Genomic DNA, 17,010 nt, shown 5'->3' with positions numbered 1-17,010 from the left:
CTAATAGACGGGAGATTGGAATTTAGGACCGTTCCTTGGCCGAATAATTCAGGCTGCAGTCTCCATCACAAACCCATCAGGGGAGAAATTTGCAAAACCTGCCAGCCATAAAGATGAAACTAGATTTTCCTTTCATTTTGGGTGAGGGGGCAGCTGGTCAGGTAATTTCTGTCCTTCAATAAACCAAACTTTACCCCTCAAAAAGTGATTCTGAAGATACTAAATGGAAAAAAGCTCCCTTGTGGCTGTCTCCACCCACTCCCCAATTGAGTTCTTCAATCCTTGCTCCCAGCTAAGGCAGTTGGAAAAAGAGAAAAATAATTCTGCTCATGTGTACAGCATCAACACCTTTTTCCCTTGAACACAGTGGTTGCAGGGCTGCCTATTAGGTTCTGGACTACTAATGCTCGGTGATTTTGGCTGGACGATCCATCCAGCTTCTGAACTCAAATCTGTACAGCCAACAATTGTTTTACAAATAAACTGTGTCGGGCATGCGGAGAACAGGATCCTCACCCGATGTCGCTCTGCAGGAAGAGGCAGTTGTTCCTGAAGTTGGCAGAGCTGCCCAGGCAGCAGATCACCTCCCCATATTCTTGCATGATCTTCATCATTTCACACATGGCTAGAAAAGAACAGGCAGCCAGCTGGTTAAAAAGAAAGCACTACCTGGAAATCAGTAAAGCTGAACACCCTCCAACCTCACTGTAATTGAGACGCTTCCCACTCCCTCCCACTCCACCACATTCTTTCCCAGAATCTCCAAACCATGGAACTCCTCAGCTGACCCCAATCGCTCCTCCAAAAAGTTACAAACTTTGCTTTTCTTCCCGTCTTAAACAACTCACTTTTCTGAATTTGTAAGTAATGGGGTTGCTGAAATTTCTGGAACTGAGGAGAGTAAGAACACAATTTGGACGTGGGCTGGGGAAGCTGTTGCCAAGTCAGCAGCGGAAAGCCAATTTAAAATTCCGTTATGCATCCTCCCCCACCCGGCGATTATTTTGCCAGTTATCTTAAATCTGGGTCTTCCAGCTCATTTCTGTCATAGGTCAAACATCACTGTGGCTAAAACTGTGAAGGTATATGATGTTCACTTACTATCTTGAGTGCAGTCTGTGAACAAAGGGACCAGTAAAGGCACATTATCGATGTTCTGGAGGTGCGGTCGCACCTGATGGATTCCTCGTGGCAGTTTAGCCTAAGTAAAAGAAAGGCAGTGTTTCATTATTTAATTTTTTAAAAACGCATGTTAGAAATGGCTGTAAGGGGGCGTCACTTGGCACAATGGTTAGCATTGCTGCCTCCGGCGCCGAGGACCCGGGTTCGAATCCCGGCCCTGGGTCACTGTCCGTGTGGAGTTTGCACATTCTCCCCGTGTTTGCGTGAGTTTCACCCCCACAACCCAAAGATGTGCAGGTTAGGTGGATTGGCCATGCTAAATTGCCCTTTAATTGAAAAAAAAATAATTGAGTACTCTAATAAATGGTTGTAAGGTGCCTGTACTGGAGTTATCTATAGCACTGTTCAGAATGCTGGATGGCTAGCTCTGCAATTCTACTGCTGACTATTTCAGTAGTGTCACAGAGGGAGTGATAAACTACAGTGCCTGTCCTCCTCCACAGAGCAAGCTCCCCCAGGCACCAACGCATTGGTGAGATCGCCAGCAGCATCCGCAAAGGGCTGAGAGCAAGGGTAACAAACAAAACAGCAAGAAAATTAGACCTCTTCAGATCAATTCCGGTTTCATTATGGTTTACCTCTTTGATTAAGCTTGCCTTAAATACTTCTATGTGGTTCACTGTCAAACTGCTAGATAATGCCACTGTGCCTTGGAATATTTTCACTGCATTACAGGTGCCATACAAATAACAATAACAACCTTTTATTGTCACATGTATGAAGTTATGTGAAAAGCCCCTAGTCGACACATTCCGGCACCTGTCCAGGTAAGCTGTGGTATGGGAATTGAACCTATGCTGCTGGCCTTGTTCTGCATCACAAACTATCATAGAATCTACAGTGCAGGAGGCCATTCGGCCCTTATACTCTGCACCGGCCCTTGGAAAAAGCATCCTATTTAAGCCCACACCTCCACCCTATCCCCATAATACCTCGTAACTAAGGGGCGATTTAGCGTGGCCAATCCACCTAACCTGCACTTCTTTGGACTGTGGGAGGAAACTGGAGCACCTGGAGGAAACCCACACAGACCCAGGGATAAAGTGCAGACAGTCACCTGAGGCTGAAATTGAACCCAGTTCCCTGGAGCTGTGAGCCAGCAGTGCTAACCACTGTGCCGCCCCTAATTTGTTGTGTAAATTGCTTCAAAGTGGTTTACCTTGACTCGGTCTCAATCAACAGGGTATACGAAAAGCTGCATGAGCTTAATTTAACATTTGTTGATAACAAAATAGTTTAGACTACAACAATTGCCTATGGTTTTCTCAACTTGTATAGCCTCTGCCCTTGCTCCGAACATTACAACTATGCAGATACATTGAACTAAAGTTTCAGTATAAATCTACGGTAATAATTTACATAAAGCAATGTCCATAGATTTTGTGGCTGTGTACAGCTCAACCACTGAACCTGCATCTTACCCTATTATGATCTTCCAGAAAGCTGGGCACATCACTGTCTGTCGGTTGGAAGCTAATGAGGTCTGAGTGTCTCTCTTCTTCCATTAGCAATGCTCCCTCTGCATCATCCTTCGAATCTACATATTCAAAAAGAACACTGCCTAAGGTGCAAGGATTCAGCACAGTTGACTCACCTGAACTGGCGTAAAGAGATATGGCGGACATGCAGCTAACATCTCCTCAGTTCTCATTTTTAAACATTTATTTCACGATATGGATGTAATTGGCAGGGCCAGCATTTATTGCCCATCCCTAATTGCCCTTGAACTCAGGGCAGTTAAGAATCAGCCCACATTGCTGACGGTCTGGAGTCACGTGTAGGCCAGACCAAGCATGGCAGACTTTCTTCTATAGAGGGCATTACTGAACCAGATGGGTTTTACAACAATTGACGATAGTTTCATGGCCATCATTACGGAGATTAACTTTCAATTCCAGATGTTCCATAGAGCTTGCACCACTACCTTCCTTGCCCACTACAAAAATAAAATGCCGTTTCAAAGTGGTAGCCATGAAACCCAATCACTTGATCAACAGGATACATTAGATGCGATCAAAACTTGGTCTAATGATAGTTAATAACAGTTGATAGCCAATCAAGGTTGTTAAACTTGAATGGTGATATACAATTTTATGAAGACACAAAGCCTCTGCCTTTGAATTTGCTGCAACTGTCATATCCATGGGAATATATTGAACTGAAGTTTGAGTGTTAATCTCAGATAATATCTTAGATTTGATTCCTCTCAAGCTTTTAATCTCTGAAACAAGCATGAATGTTGAGCAAGAATCACATTTGTTCCATATGTATATACGAATGTTACACACACAGAAAAGTAGCAGTGTTCCCTACCCTGATGAAGGTCGTCATGCAGAGAGCCCGTGTGGCTTGGGCTGGACTGAGGAATCTCGGAGCCAGGACCTCCGCTGTACGGCAGCAGAGAGATGTGGCAGTTCCATCCCGTCTCTAAACCCATCTTCTCAGCAAACACCTGGGCCGGAGGATTTGATTATTAGAAGAGTGAGTGAGTGTTCAGTTTACTTTCTGAAAGGCAGCTCAGTTTAAAATCTGGTGACAAGGCAGTTGAAAAGATTGTCTTGCCCACTGGCAAGTCGAGTAAATCCAAAGCATTAACATTGTCTTCTGTAAGGGACAAAGATGAGGCATAGTGCTTTACAAATCCGAAGGATATCCAAAATCACATCACAGCTAATCATTTAGGGTTACTGTAGTTTTAATGCAGCAGTCACATTTCACACAAGGTATGAAATCCTGGGGCAGATGAGCTGCTTTTGGGGATGTTGATTGAGAGTGAATGTTTGGACAAGTTTCAAGGATAACTTCTTGCTTTAATTAAATATTGCCACGGGTTCTGTTCCTTGGGCAGGGAAATAGGGCTTCAGTTTCACAGCCTATCTGAAAAACTCCACCATCATTACTGCAGCACTTCCTCACTATTGCACTGAAAGGTCACCCAAGATTATCTGTCTGCTCAAGTCCTGCAGTCAGTGAATTACTAAAAGTTAATAGATTGACACAGAAAATATTTTTTAAAGGCTAACGGAAAGTTGGCCTTGGTCTCAGGAAGTTATGCCGTAGAGATTTTTGGGTCCACCCCATCTGGGATGTGGCGTTGTTCTGAATATAGTACCTTTTTAAAAATTAATTTACAGGATATGGGCATCACTGGGGAGACCAGCACTTATTGCCCATCCCTAATTGTCCTCGAGAAGGTGGTGGTGAGCTGCCTTCTTGAACCGCTGTAATCCATGTGGCGTGGGTACACCCATAATGCTGTCAGGGAGTGTGTTCACGGGCTTTGACGCAGAGACAGTGAAGAAATGGCCAATATATTTCCAAGTCAGGATGGTGGGTGACTTGGAGGGGAACCTCTAGGTGGTGGTGTTCCCAGGTATCTATTGCCCTTGTCCTTCTAGACCATAGAGGCCGGGAGTTTGGAAGGTGCTGACCAAGGAACCTTGGTGAGTTCATGCAGTACATCTTGTAGATAATACACACTACTACTACTAGGTGGAGGAGAGTGAATATTTGGGAAGGGTTACCAATCAAGTGGGCTGCTCGGAAGTGGGATTTGTTGTATAAGCTTAATCTGACCCGGCAGGTGGAACAAATAGAAGGGGACTTTAAAAGATGGGACATATTCCCACTGTCACTGGCGGGGAAGGTACAGAGCGTGAAAATGACGGTCCTCCCCAGGTTCTTATTTGTATTCCAGTGCCTTCCCATCTTCATCCCGAAGGCTTTTTTCAAGCGGGTTAATAACATCATCTCAGGATTTGTGTGGGCGAATAAGACCGCGCGAGTGAAGAGTGTGCTGCTGGAACGCAGTCGGGGGAGGGTGGGCTGACGTTGCCGAACTTTTGCAACTACTACTGGGCGGCCAACATTGCCATGATCAGGAAGTGGGTATTGGGGGAGCGGTTGGAGGCGGCGTCATGCAAAGGCACCAGTTTGGGAGCACTGGTAACGGCACATCTGCCGTTCTCGCCGGCCCGTTACTCCACATGTCCGGTGGTGGTGGCGACACTGAAGATCTGGGGGCAGTGGAGGAGACACAAGAGTGTGGAGGAAGCGTCGGTCTGGACCCCGGTATGTAATAACCACAGGTTTCTACCGGGCAGGATGGATGGCGGGTTCCAGAGATGGCAGAGGGCGGGTATTAGAACGATGGGTGACCTGTTTATAGATGGGAGCTTTCCCAGCCTGCAGGCACTGGAGGACAAGTTTAAATTGCCGCCAGGAAACAGCTTTAGGTATTTACAAGTGCAAACCTTCCTGAGGAAGCAGGTGATGGCCTTCCCGCCGCTGCCGCCACAGGGGATACAAGATAGAGTAGTGTCCGGTATCTGGGCGGGGGAGGGGAAGGTGTCGGATATCTACCAGGAGCTGTTGGAGGCGGAGGGAATCCCGGTGGAGGAGCTTAAAGGCAAGTGGGAGGAGGAGTTAGGAGGGGAGTTAGAGCCGGGTCTATGGGCGGAAGCCCTAAGTAGGGTCAATTCCTCCTCATCATGTGCTAGGCTCAGTCTCATACAGTTTAAAGTGGTTCACCGGGCACACATGACGGCGGCGAGGATGAGCGCGTTTTTCGGGGTCGAAGACAGATGTGCGAGGTGGGCGGGGAGTCCAGCAAACTATGTCCATATGTTTTGGGCATGCCCGAAGCTTGAGGAGTTCTGGCGGGGGTTTGCCAGGGCAATGTCCAAGGTGCTAGGAACATGGGTGGTGCCGAGTCCAGAGGTGGCGATCTTTGGAGTGTCGAAAGACCCGGGAGTTCAGGGAGTGAAAGAGGCCGATGTTCAGGCCTTTGCCTCCCTCGTAGCCCGGAGACAGATCCTGTTATTGTGGAGGGACTCTAAGCCCCTGAGTGTAGTGATCTGGGTCAGCGACATGGCTGGGTTTCTCAGCCTCGAGAAAATAAAGTTTGCCTTAAGAGGATCAATGTTAGGGTTCTCCCGGAGGTGGCAGTCGTTTGTCGACTTTCTTGGGTGGGTAAATTTAATTTAAAATGTCGGCAGTAGCAGCTTTCTGGGGGGAAAAAAAATCAAGCGGGCTGCTTTGTCCTGAATGGTGTCAAGCTTCTCGAGTGTTTTTGGAATTGCACTCATCCAGGCAAGTGGAGAGTATTCCATCACATTCCTGACTTGTGCCTTTTAGATGGTGGACAGGAGGCGAGTTACTTGCCACAGGATTTCTAGCCTCTGACCTGCTCTTGTATCCACAGTATTTATATGGCTAGTCCAGTTCAATTTCTGGTCAATGGTATCTTTCCCCAGAATGTTGATAGTGGGGGATTCAACGATGGCATTGTCGCTGAATGTCAAGGGGTGATGGTTAGATCCTCTCTTGCTTGCGAAGGTCAAGCCTGGTACTTGTGTGGTGTGAATGTTATTTGCAACTTGTCAGCGTAAGCCTGGATATTGTCCGGGTCTTGCTGCATTTGGACATGGACTGCTTCATTATCGAAGGAGTTATGAATGGTGAACATTGTGCAGTCATCAGCTAACATCCCCGCTTCTGACCTTATGATGGAAGGTCATTGATGAAGCGGATGAAGATGGTTGAGCCTAGGCCACTATCTCAGGAAGGTAGTACTGGCTTTGGAGGAGTTCATTAATATTGCAAATGCTGTGACTATTGAGTAAATGCTCCAGTTGTGATTAAGAGCAGTAGATAATAATTGGGAAAATGCCACGGGACAGGTACAAGAAAAATAGCCTGCACTTGTGTTACATGGGTTTTGTGAATAAAATTATTTTGAGAGCAGACTGTTTCCAGCTTCTTCCTTTACCAGATGCATGTGGAGCACAAAAACCGGATGCAGCACAGATTTACTAGAATAATTCTGGGCAAAATGGATAACATTGTGAAGGTAAATTCCATATTTTAGTCCTGCATTCTGTTATCGGCCAGAGTTTAGAGTACCGCAAAGTGTATCATGGAGTTCACCTGACCCACAACTTTTAATAGATTGTGGTATGGGGAGCACACGGCCCACTCTACAGGTGTGGTACAGCAGAAATGGAAAAGTATTTTTTAAAGCAAAACAATGTTTATTCTATGAACTCAAGTTAACCTTTTTAAAACAAACAGTGAACCTCTTAGCAACCAGTAAATCAAATACACCCTCCAAAGACTACAACACTAAGTAATCTGTATGCTGTCCTTTTACACCCAGAAGACTTAACAAACCTTTAAACAGAAGCACATCAGGGTTTACATTCAATATTGAAAACATTTATAATTCGGAATTCACCAAATGCTTAAGAGATAGTCCTTCATGGCAGGGAGAACAGCAGTACAGCTGCTTTGTCCGACTTCAGCTGCAGCACACTGCAAAACTAAACCAAAAAAAGAGACACACCTAAGCTTTTCTCAAAGTGAAACTAAAAAGCAGAACCAGAGCTCAGCTCCACCCACATTCTGATATCTCTGCAGTAACATGAGCAGCCAAACATTTCTTAAAGCGACATTCTCATGACAATTCCCTTGAATATAAAAGGGCGATCGTTGAGGTGCCCAAGATTATCTTTTTCAATAGAAATTTAACGTACCCAATTCTTTTTTTTCCCAATGAAGGGGCAATTTAGCGTGGCCAATCCACCTATGCTACACATCTTTGGGCTGTGGGGGTAAGACCCATGCAAATGTGCAAACTCTTTAGCCACCTGAGTTTGCCACTTCCGACTTAAAATGGAGGACTGCAAAGGCTGAAGGGAAATTCAGCCAACACAGGCAAAGACTAGCAAATACAGAAATCATGTGTATTGAAACCTGTAAGGAACCAGACAGCACTGAAACCAGCAGCCATCTGCATAGTAATGCAGCAGCCATCTGCATAGTAATGGACGATTCCAAGGCACAATCGCAACAGTTAAGGTGAATAAAGCCAAGCCAGACTCCTCGGCGCCAGCAGGAGCCAAGACAAAGGAAGGCCAACGGACATTTAGGGACCGCCCAACGACCAGAGAACAACTCCAGTATTGGAGAAATCGATCCAAGTGATCGGAACGCAGCCCAATCACTTGGAACCAGGTACGAGGTCCACCCCGAAGGGCGGGAAGCCCCATGGGATTATAATGTAAAGCCCCCAAGTTCAAATCGTCCTTCTTTGGCAGGGTTACTCAGCAACTTGAATCAACCCGTGAGTGACCTGTCCAAGCTGCCGCACCAAACAAGTCTTCAGTCAAGGCTCGCTACGAGATAGGCGCTCCTAGCTACAAGTCCATACCAGCTTTTGAATCCTGCACTCAGGACCCGAATAGAACATAGAACATAGAAAAATACAGCACAGAACAGGCCCTTCGGCCCACGATGTTGTGCCGAACCTTTGTCCTAGATTAATCATAGATTATCATTGAATTTACAGTGCAGAAGGAGGCCACTCGACCCATCGAGTCCGCACCGGCTCCTGGGAAGAGCACCCTACCCAAAGTCAACACCTCCACCCAACACTAAGGGCAATTTTGGACACTAAGAGCAATTCATCATGGCCAATCCACCCAACCCGCACATCCCCGGACCGTGGGAGGAAACCGGAGCACCCGGGAGGAAACCACGCAGACACAGGGAGGACGTGCAGACTCCGCACAGACAGCGACCCAAGCCGGAATCGAACCTGGGACCCCGGAGCTGCGAAGCAACCGTGCCATCCACAACGCTACCGTGCTGCCCTTAAGAACAAATAAATCTACACTATATCATTTTACCGTAATCCATGTACCTATCCAATAGCTGCTTGAATGTCCCTAATGTTTTCGACTCAACTACTTCCACAGGCAGTGAATTCCATGCCCCCACTACTCTCTGGGTAAAGAACCTACCTCTGACATCCCCCCTATATCTTCCACCATTCACCTTAAATTTATGTCCCCTTGTAATGGTTTGTTCCACCGGGGGAAAAAAAGTCTCTGACTGTCTACTCTATCTATTCCCCTGATCATCTTCTAAACCTCTATCAAGTCGCCTCTCATCCTTCTCCGTTCTAATGAGAAAAGGCCTAGCACCCTCAACCTTTCCTCGTAAGACCTACTCTCCATTCCAGGCAACATCCTGGTAAATCTCCTTTGCACCTTTTCCAAAGCTTCCACATCCTTCCTAAAATGAGGCGACCAGAACTGTATACAGTACTCCAAATGTGGCCTTACCAAAGTTTTGTACAGCTGCATCATCACCGCACGGCTCTTAAATTCAATCCCTCTGTTAAAGAACGCTAGCACACCATAGGCCTTCTTCACAGCTCTATCCACTTGAGTGGCAACTTTCAAAGATGCATGAACATAGACCCCAAGATCTCTCTGCTCCTCCACATTGCCAAGAACTCTACCGTTAACTCTGAATTGCGCATTCATATTTGTCCTTCCAAAATGGACAACCTCACACTTTTCAGGGTTAAACTCCATCTGCCACTTCTCAGCCCAGTTCTGCATCCTATGTCTCTTTGCAGTCGACAACAGCCCTCCTCACTATCCACAACTCCACCAATCTTAGTATCATCTGCAAATTTACTGACCCACCCTTCAACTCCCTCATCCAAGTCATTAATGAAAATCACAAACAGCAGAGGACGCAGAACTGATCCCTGCGGTACGCCACTGGTAACTGGGATCCAGGCTGAATATTTGCCATCCACCACCACTCTCTGACTTCTATCGGTTAGCCAGTTCGTTATCCAACTGGCCAAATTTCCCACTATCCCATGCCTTACTTTCTGCAGAAGCCTACCATGGGGAACCTTATCAAATGCCTTACTAAAATCCATGTACACTACATCCACTGCTTTACCTTCATCCACATACTTGGACACCTCCTCAAAAGAATTCAATAAGACTTGTAAGGCAAGACCTACCCCTCACAAATCCGTGCTGACTATCCCTAATCAAGCAGTGTCTTTCCAGATGCTCAGAAATCCTATCCTTCAGTACCCTTTCCATGACTTTGCCTACCACCGAAGAAAGACTAACTGGCCTGTAATTCCCAAGGTTATCCCTATTCCCTTTTTTGAACAGGGGCACGACATTCGCCACTCTCCAATCCCCTGGTACCACCCCTGTTGACAGTGAGGATGAAAAGATCATTGCCAATGGCTCTGCAATTTCATCTCTTGCTTCCCATAGAATCCTTGGATATATCCCGTCAGGCCCGGGGGACTTGTCTATCCGCAAGTTTTTCAAAATGCCCAACACATCTTCCTTCCGAACAAGTATTTCCTCGAGCTTACCAATCTGTTTCACACTGTCCTCTCCAACAATATGGCCCCTCTCATTTGTAAATACTGAAGAAAAGTACTCGTTCAAGACCTTTCCTATCTCTTCAGACTCAATACACAATCTCCCGCTTCTGTCCTTGATCGGACCTACCCTCACTCTAGTCATTCTCATATTTCTCACACATGTGTAAAAGGTCTTGGGGTTTTCCTTGATCCTACCCGCCAAAGATTGTTCATGCCCTCCCTTAGCTCCCTAATCCCTTTCTTCAGTTCCCTCCTGGCTATCTTGTATCCCTCCAACGCCCTGTCTGAACCTTGTTTCCTCAGCCTTACATAAGTCTGCTTTTTCCTCTTAACAAGACATTCAACCTCTCTCGTCAACCATGGTTCCCTCACTCGACCATCTCTTCCCTGCCTGACAGGGACATACATATCAAGGACACGTAGTACCTGTTCCTTGAACAAGTTCCACATTTCACTTGTGTCCTTCCCTGACAGCCTATGTTCCCAACTTATGCACTTCAATTCTTGTCTGACAACATCGTATTTACCCTTCCCCCAATTGTAAACCTTGCCCTGTTGCACGCACCTATCCCTCCCCATTACTAAAGTGAAAGTCACAGAATTGTGGTCACTATCTCCAAAATGCTCCCCCACTGACAAATCTATCACTTGCCCTGGTTCATTACCAAGTACTAAATCCAATATTGCCCCTCTTCTGGTCGGACAATCTACATACTGTGTTAGAAAAGCTTCCTGGACACACTGCACAAACACCACCCCATCCAAACTATTTGATCTAAAGAGTTTCCACTCAATGTTTGGGAAGTTGAAGTCACCCATGACTACTACCCTGTGACTTCTGCACCTTTCCAAAATCTGTTTCCCAATCTGTTCCTCCACATCTCTGCTACTACTGGGGGGCCTATAGAAAACTCCTAACTAGGTGACTGCTCCTTTCCTATTTCTGACTTCAACCCATACTACCTCAGTAGGCTGATACTCCTCGAACTGCCTTTCTGCAGCTGTTATACTATCTCTAATTAACAATGCCACCCCCCACCTCTTTTACCACCCTCCCTAATCTTATTGAAACATCTATAACCAGGGACCTCCAACAACCATTTCTGCCCCTCTTCTATCCAAGTTTCCGTGATGGCCACCACATCGTAGTCCCAAGTACCGATCCATGCCTTAAGTTCACCCACCTTATTCCTGATGCTTCTTGCGTTGAAGTATACACAGTTCAACCCATCTCCCTGCCTGCAAGTACTCTCCTTTGTCAGTGTTCCCTTCCCCACTGCCTCATTACACGCTTTGGCGCCCTGAATATCGGCTATCTTAGTTGCTGGACTACAAATCCGGTTCCCGTTCCCCTGCCAAATTAGTTTAAACCCTCCCAAAGAGTACTAGAAAATCTCCCTCCCAGGATATTGGTGCCCCTCTGGTTCAGATGCAACCCGTCCTGCTTGTACAGGTCCCACCTTCCCCAGAATGCGCTCCAATTATCCAAATACCTGAAGCCCTCCCTCCTACACCATTCCTGCAGCCACGTGTTCAGCTGCACTCTCTCCCTATTCCTAGCCTCGCTATCACGTGGCACCGGCAACAAACCAGAGATGACAACTCTGTCTGTCCTGGCTTTTAACTTCCAGCCTAACTCCCTAAACTCATTTATTACCTCCGCACCCCTTTTCCTACCTACGTCGTTGGTACCAATGTGCACCACGACTTCTGGCTGCTCCCCCTCCCCCTTAAGGATCCTGAAGACACGATCCGAGACATCCCTGGCCCTGGCACCCGGGAGGCAACATACCTTCCGGGAGTCTCGTTCGCGACCACAGAATCTCCTATCTATTCCCCAAAGGCCATTTGTTCCCCTGACCTGGTGGGCCAATTCCGAAGTTAAGTATAGGCCTTTTAGTGATAGAAAATAGTCTAGAAAGTAGAGTTGTGCAGAAGTAGTGATTTACTGTGTATAATAAATGTGTTTTGATTTGAATCTTACTAATTGGTGTGTTGAGTTATTGATCATTACTTGAAATTGAACCTCGTGACGGTATCATATAAGATACCTGGCGACTCTAGAGCAAAGGTTAAACAGAGCAAATTACGAATTAAGAGCCAACCAAAAGTTAGCAACAACTCCATGCGGACAGTGACCCAGAGCTGGGATCGAGCCTGGGTCCTCAGCGCTGAGGCAGCAGTGCTAATCACGGCACCACCGTGTCGCCCGTGCGCACGATGATCAAAGGATTTTATTGGATAGGCAGAGAAGCTATTTCCTTCCATGGGGGATCAACGGGTCATAACATTAAAATTAGAGCTGGGCTATCCCAGGGGCAAATGTGGGGGGGGGGGTCACCTGAAAAGTTCAAAACTTATACATGATACTTTCTGGACAAAAGTGTTAAGGGATGCAGAACCAAGGTGTTAAGAGGGGTTAAGATAAAGTTCAGCCAAGATCTAACTAAGTGGAACAGGCAATAGAGGCTGATTGGCCTAGGCCTGTTTCCATGTTCTTAACCCATGTAACTATACAGTTAAAAGTTACATTTAGAACAAAGTCTCCTCCAAATCAGATTCAAGTAATGCAAACATCGGAAATCTGAAACACAAGCAGAAATGCTGGAAACAAAGGTTGCTTTCTCATTTTCAATGAGGCCATCTTCTTAAAACCTCTCTCCAATGTCTGCTTTGAGGATTTGCTAGAGCTTAAAATAGAAGCAGCTCTGCAGGATGGAGTCAGCGTAATTAAAGTGAGTCTTGTACAGACATGATTAATCCCAAATCGGAAAGCTTACTTAAATTCTTCATTCTTCCCAAAGGTACACCAAGCTGAACGGCGCACTCACGTGTCCAATAAATGCACGCCGACAGTTTTGGCCTCGAGACCGGTCATGGGCACTAACAGTCCAGAATGAATCAGCAGTCCATTTTACATCCACCTGATCATCTTCCCCATTAATTTCAACAGGAAAGAAACCAGATGAGTGTAACATGGGCTGCTGATTCACTAGTGAAAGCTACAACTGAAGACTTAACAAAAACGGTCTCAAAGCCAAAACTGTCGGCGTGCATTTATTGGACACATGAGTGCACCGTTCAGCTTGGTGTACCTTTGGGAAGAATGAAGAATTTAAGTAAGCTTTCAGATTTGGGATTAATCAGGTCTGTACAACTCACTTTAATTACGCTGACTCCATCCTGCAGAGCTGCTTCTATTTTAAGCACTAGCAAATCCTCAAAGCAGACATTGGAGAGAGGTTTTAAGAAGATGGCCTCATTGAAAATGAGAAATCAACCTTTGTTTCCAGCATTGCACCTCTACTTCTAAAAAAAGTCAATGCTGCATGGAATATGGAACAAGCTGCTCTCTGCTGCTGTTTAGGCTGTTTTAAATGTACTGTCCTGTTTCACAGGAGCTGCATTTAGGAGACATGTGATACCAGTGCTATTCTAATATTTAGTTCTATGAAAAATATTTTAGCTGTCCATGCATTGCCCATTAACTGCACGTAGCGGCATAAACTATTGGAATTTCCAGCCTCTAATGTGCTCCAGGCATCTATTATTCTAAGCAATTTAGTCAGCTGAGTGCTGGACTCCGATCCAGGAGGTCTTGGTTTAAATACTGGGATGTTTACATTCTCCTCTATCATGTGATAGTGGAGTGTCTCCTGAGCTGGGGAGAGACGGCAGCTTCCAGGTATATGAGTGATACAGGTCTGCTTCCCGCTCTTTGAAGGTTGCAAGTTGTGACTCTGCAAACATCTTACTATAATGCATGCAAAATAAAATGGTATTTATAAAACTGCCATCTATTCTATTTCATTACAAGCTGCAGGAATGCTCAATCACGCTCCACTCAAGTCCCAAATTTTTTATTCGTGGTTCATATTATGGTTCTGCTGTAACTCACTGAGTGGGAGTTAAAGGTCAGAGTCCACACACAATTCAAAACAGCCGAGTCTAGTTCTGCAAAACAGCCTTCACAATCCACCGTCTGTCAGCAAAAGTGTAAATAGTGAAATGCCAAGTGACCGTGGGAATGGCTCCTTCGAGCTGCAATGCCACTTCCAATTACAGCACAATGAAATACCATGTGACTTTTTGTTAAAAGGGCACCAAGACTGCAGACAGTACCTTGCTTTTCAATTCATCTTCCAGGGAGAAGTAGACGAACCTGATGCATGCATTGACAAGCCCATCGATTAGCCGTACTATGTCCAGCCGAGCCTGATACTGGGAGGAGACCATTCCTATGAAGATCTGTCCACTCAAGGCTTGGATGCAGTCCTCCTTCTCCATCACTTCCACTATTCCTTCTGAAACAGTCCAACAGTTTTGGCAAGTGAACATTACAGTTTACAAAAATACATATCAATAACTTGTGTTCACATCACCTTGAATGTAGTGAAAAATCCAGATATCCTTCAGGGTTCGGTGGGGGAGGGGTGGAAGGAGATAGATGTGGAACTATGCATTGCCTGGAACGGTGAAGGAACCATATTCAAAAGCAATTTTTAAAAGGTATTTGAATAAATGCTCAAAGGGTTATGGGCCTAATTGAATAGCTGTTTCGAAGATGCCAAATGGGCCCCTCTGCTGACAGATTCCATGAAACCCTTCCCAATACTGGACAGTGACTGGCAGACTGAGCTCAGTCCGTTTACTGAGAGCTCAGCGACCAGGAAAGAACAACTGCGCCCCCAACTACAAGATCTGGGACAAGGCACTGTGCACCCACTGCACAAAGTTCTTAAAAGTTTGTTCTCAGGATGTGCCAATAACATGCGTGTCATACAGGTGTCAGCTGATGACCATCTCCAACAAGAGTTTTGAACAACCACCCCGTGAACTGGACCAGCCACATAATCGATGGTTACAATGGCATTACCATTGCTGAATCCCCAACTATCAACTCCTGGGGGTTACCATTGATCAGAAACTGAACTAGCTATACAAATGCTAAGGCTACAAGGTCAGAGGCTAGGAATCCACAGTGAATAACTCACTCTTGACTCTCCAAATCCTGTCCACCATCTACAAGGCACTAGTCAGGAGTGTGATGGAATACTCCACCCTTGCCTGGTAGAATGCAGCTGCAACAACACTGAAGAGGCTCAACACCATCCAGGACAAAGCAGCCCCGCTTGATTGGCATCCCTTGTACAAATATTCATTCCCTCCACCACTGATGCAATGTGACTACAGTGTGTAGGTCAAGGCTTATTTCACGTCACCTCTCAAACCAGTGACCTCTACCAGCTAGAAGAACAAGAGCAGCAGGCACATGGGATCACCACTTTGCAAGTTGCATGCCAAGTCATAAGTTCTGAAGAGACATACAGACTCGAAACATTAACTTGGTTTATCTCCACACAGATGCTGCCAGACCTGCTGAGTTTATCTAGCATTTTCTGTTTTTAAGTCATACGCCATCCTGACTTGGAAAGATATCCCCGTTCCTTCATTACTGGGTCAAAATCCTGGAACTCTCAGCACTGTGGGCACATTTACACAACAGACTGCAGCTGCTTAAGAAACAACTCACCAGCACATTCTCAAAAGTAGCTAGGGATGAGAAATTGAGATTTCTGATCACCATCTTTTTTAAAAAAAAATATTTTTATTCAAATTTTTTAAACATATTTTCAGAAATAAGAAAAAACAAACACATAAATAAACATCTTATAGTTATGTCACGTATTCCCCCAATATACAAGCCCCCCATTAAACGATAATAAACACAGTAGTACACACAAAGTACCCCCCCCCCCCCCGGTTGCTGCTGCTGCTGACCACCTCCTAACGGTGGTCAGCAGCACCTCGGAGAGCAGCTTGTGAAGCAGGTAAGTGTTTGAACTTACCCCCAGGTTCCAGCAGCCTTCATTTCCGGGAGCGGGAGAGAGAGAGGGAGCCGGAGTGCAGCTTGTGAAGCAGGTAAGTGTTTGAACTTACCCCCAGGTTCCAGCAGCCTTCATTTCCGGGAGCGGGAGAGAGAGAGGGAGCCGGAGTGCAGCTTGTGAAGCAGGTAAGTGTTTAAACTTACCCCCAGGTTCCAGCGGCCTTCATTTCCGGGAGCGGGAGAGAGTGAGGGGGCTGGTGTGCAGCTTGGGAAGCAGCTAAGTGTATAATCTTATTCCCAGGTTCCAGCGGCCTTAATTTCCGGGAGCGGGAGAGAGAGAGGGAGCCGGAGTCCAGCTTGTGAAGCAGGTAAGTGTTTAAACTTACCCCCAGGTTCCAGCAGCCTTCATTTCCGGCAGCGGGAGAAAGAGAGAGTGAGCCGGAGTGCAGCTTGTGAAGCAGCTAAGTGTTTAAACTTACCCCCAGGTGCCAGCAGCCTTCATTTCCAGGAGCGGGAGAGAGAGAGGGAGCCGGAGTGCAGCTTGTGAAGCAGCTAAGTGTTTAAACTTACCCCCAGGTTCCAGCGGCCTTCATTTCTGGGAGCGGGAGAGAGAGGGGTAGCCGGAGTGCAGCTTGTGAAGCAGGTAAGTGTTTAAACTTACCCCCAGGTTCCAGCGGCCTTCATTTCCGGGAGCGGGAGAGAGTGAGGGAGCTGGTGTGCAGCTTGGGAAGCAGCTAACTGTTTAAACTTATACCCAGGTTCCAGCGGCCTTCATTTCCGGGAGCGGGAG

At 46.2% G+C, this 17,010-nt stretch overlaps 1 protein-coding gene across 9 annotated transcripts in view; it reads right to left on the bottom strand.

Annotated features, from left to right (window-relative positions):
- The window catches only part of tmem94 (transmembrane protein 94), a 224,276-nt gene that overhangs the window by 68,362 nt on the left and 138,904 nt on the right, over positions 1–17,010 (bottom strand). For all 9 annotated transcript variants that reach the window (XM_072483032.1, XM_072483029.1, XM_072483031.1 and 6 more), the window contains 5 exons: positions 14,516–14,697; positions 3,496–3,634; positions 2,604–2,719; positions 1,102–1,201; positions 517–625 (listed from right to left, as the gene is read on the bottom strand). In XM_072483032.1, coding sequence (XP_072339133.1) covers positions 517–625; positions 1,102–1,201; positions 2,604–2,719; positions 3,496–3,634; positions 14,516–14,697 — 646 coding nt within the window. The remainder of the gene's footprint in view (positions 1–516; positions 626–1,101; positions 1,202–2,603; positions 2,720–3,495; positions 3,635–14,515; positions 14,698–17,010) is intronic.

The sequence above is a fragment of the Scyliorhinus torazame genome, chromosome 18, assembly GCF_047496885.1.
Source record: "Scyliorhinus torazame isolate Kashiwa2021f chromosome 18, sScyTor2.1, whole genome shotgun sequence".
In the NCBI taxonomy this organism is placed as follows: Eukaryota; Metazoa; Chordata; class Chondrichthyes; order Carcharhiniformes; family Scyliorhinidae; genus Scyliorhinus; species Scyliorhinus torazame.
The sequence above is the reverse complement of the archived record's forward strand: the minus strand, read 5'-3'. Positions and strand labels throughout refer to the sequence as shown.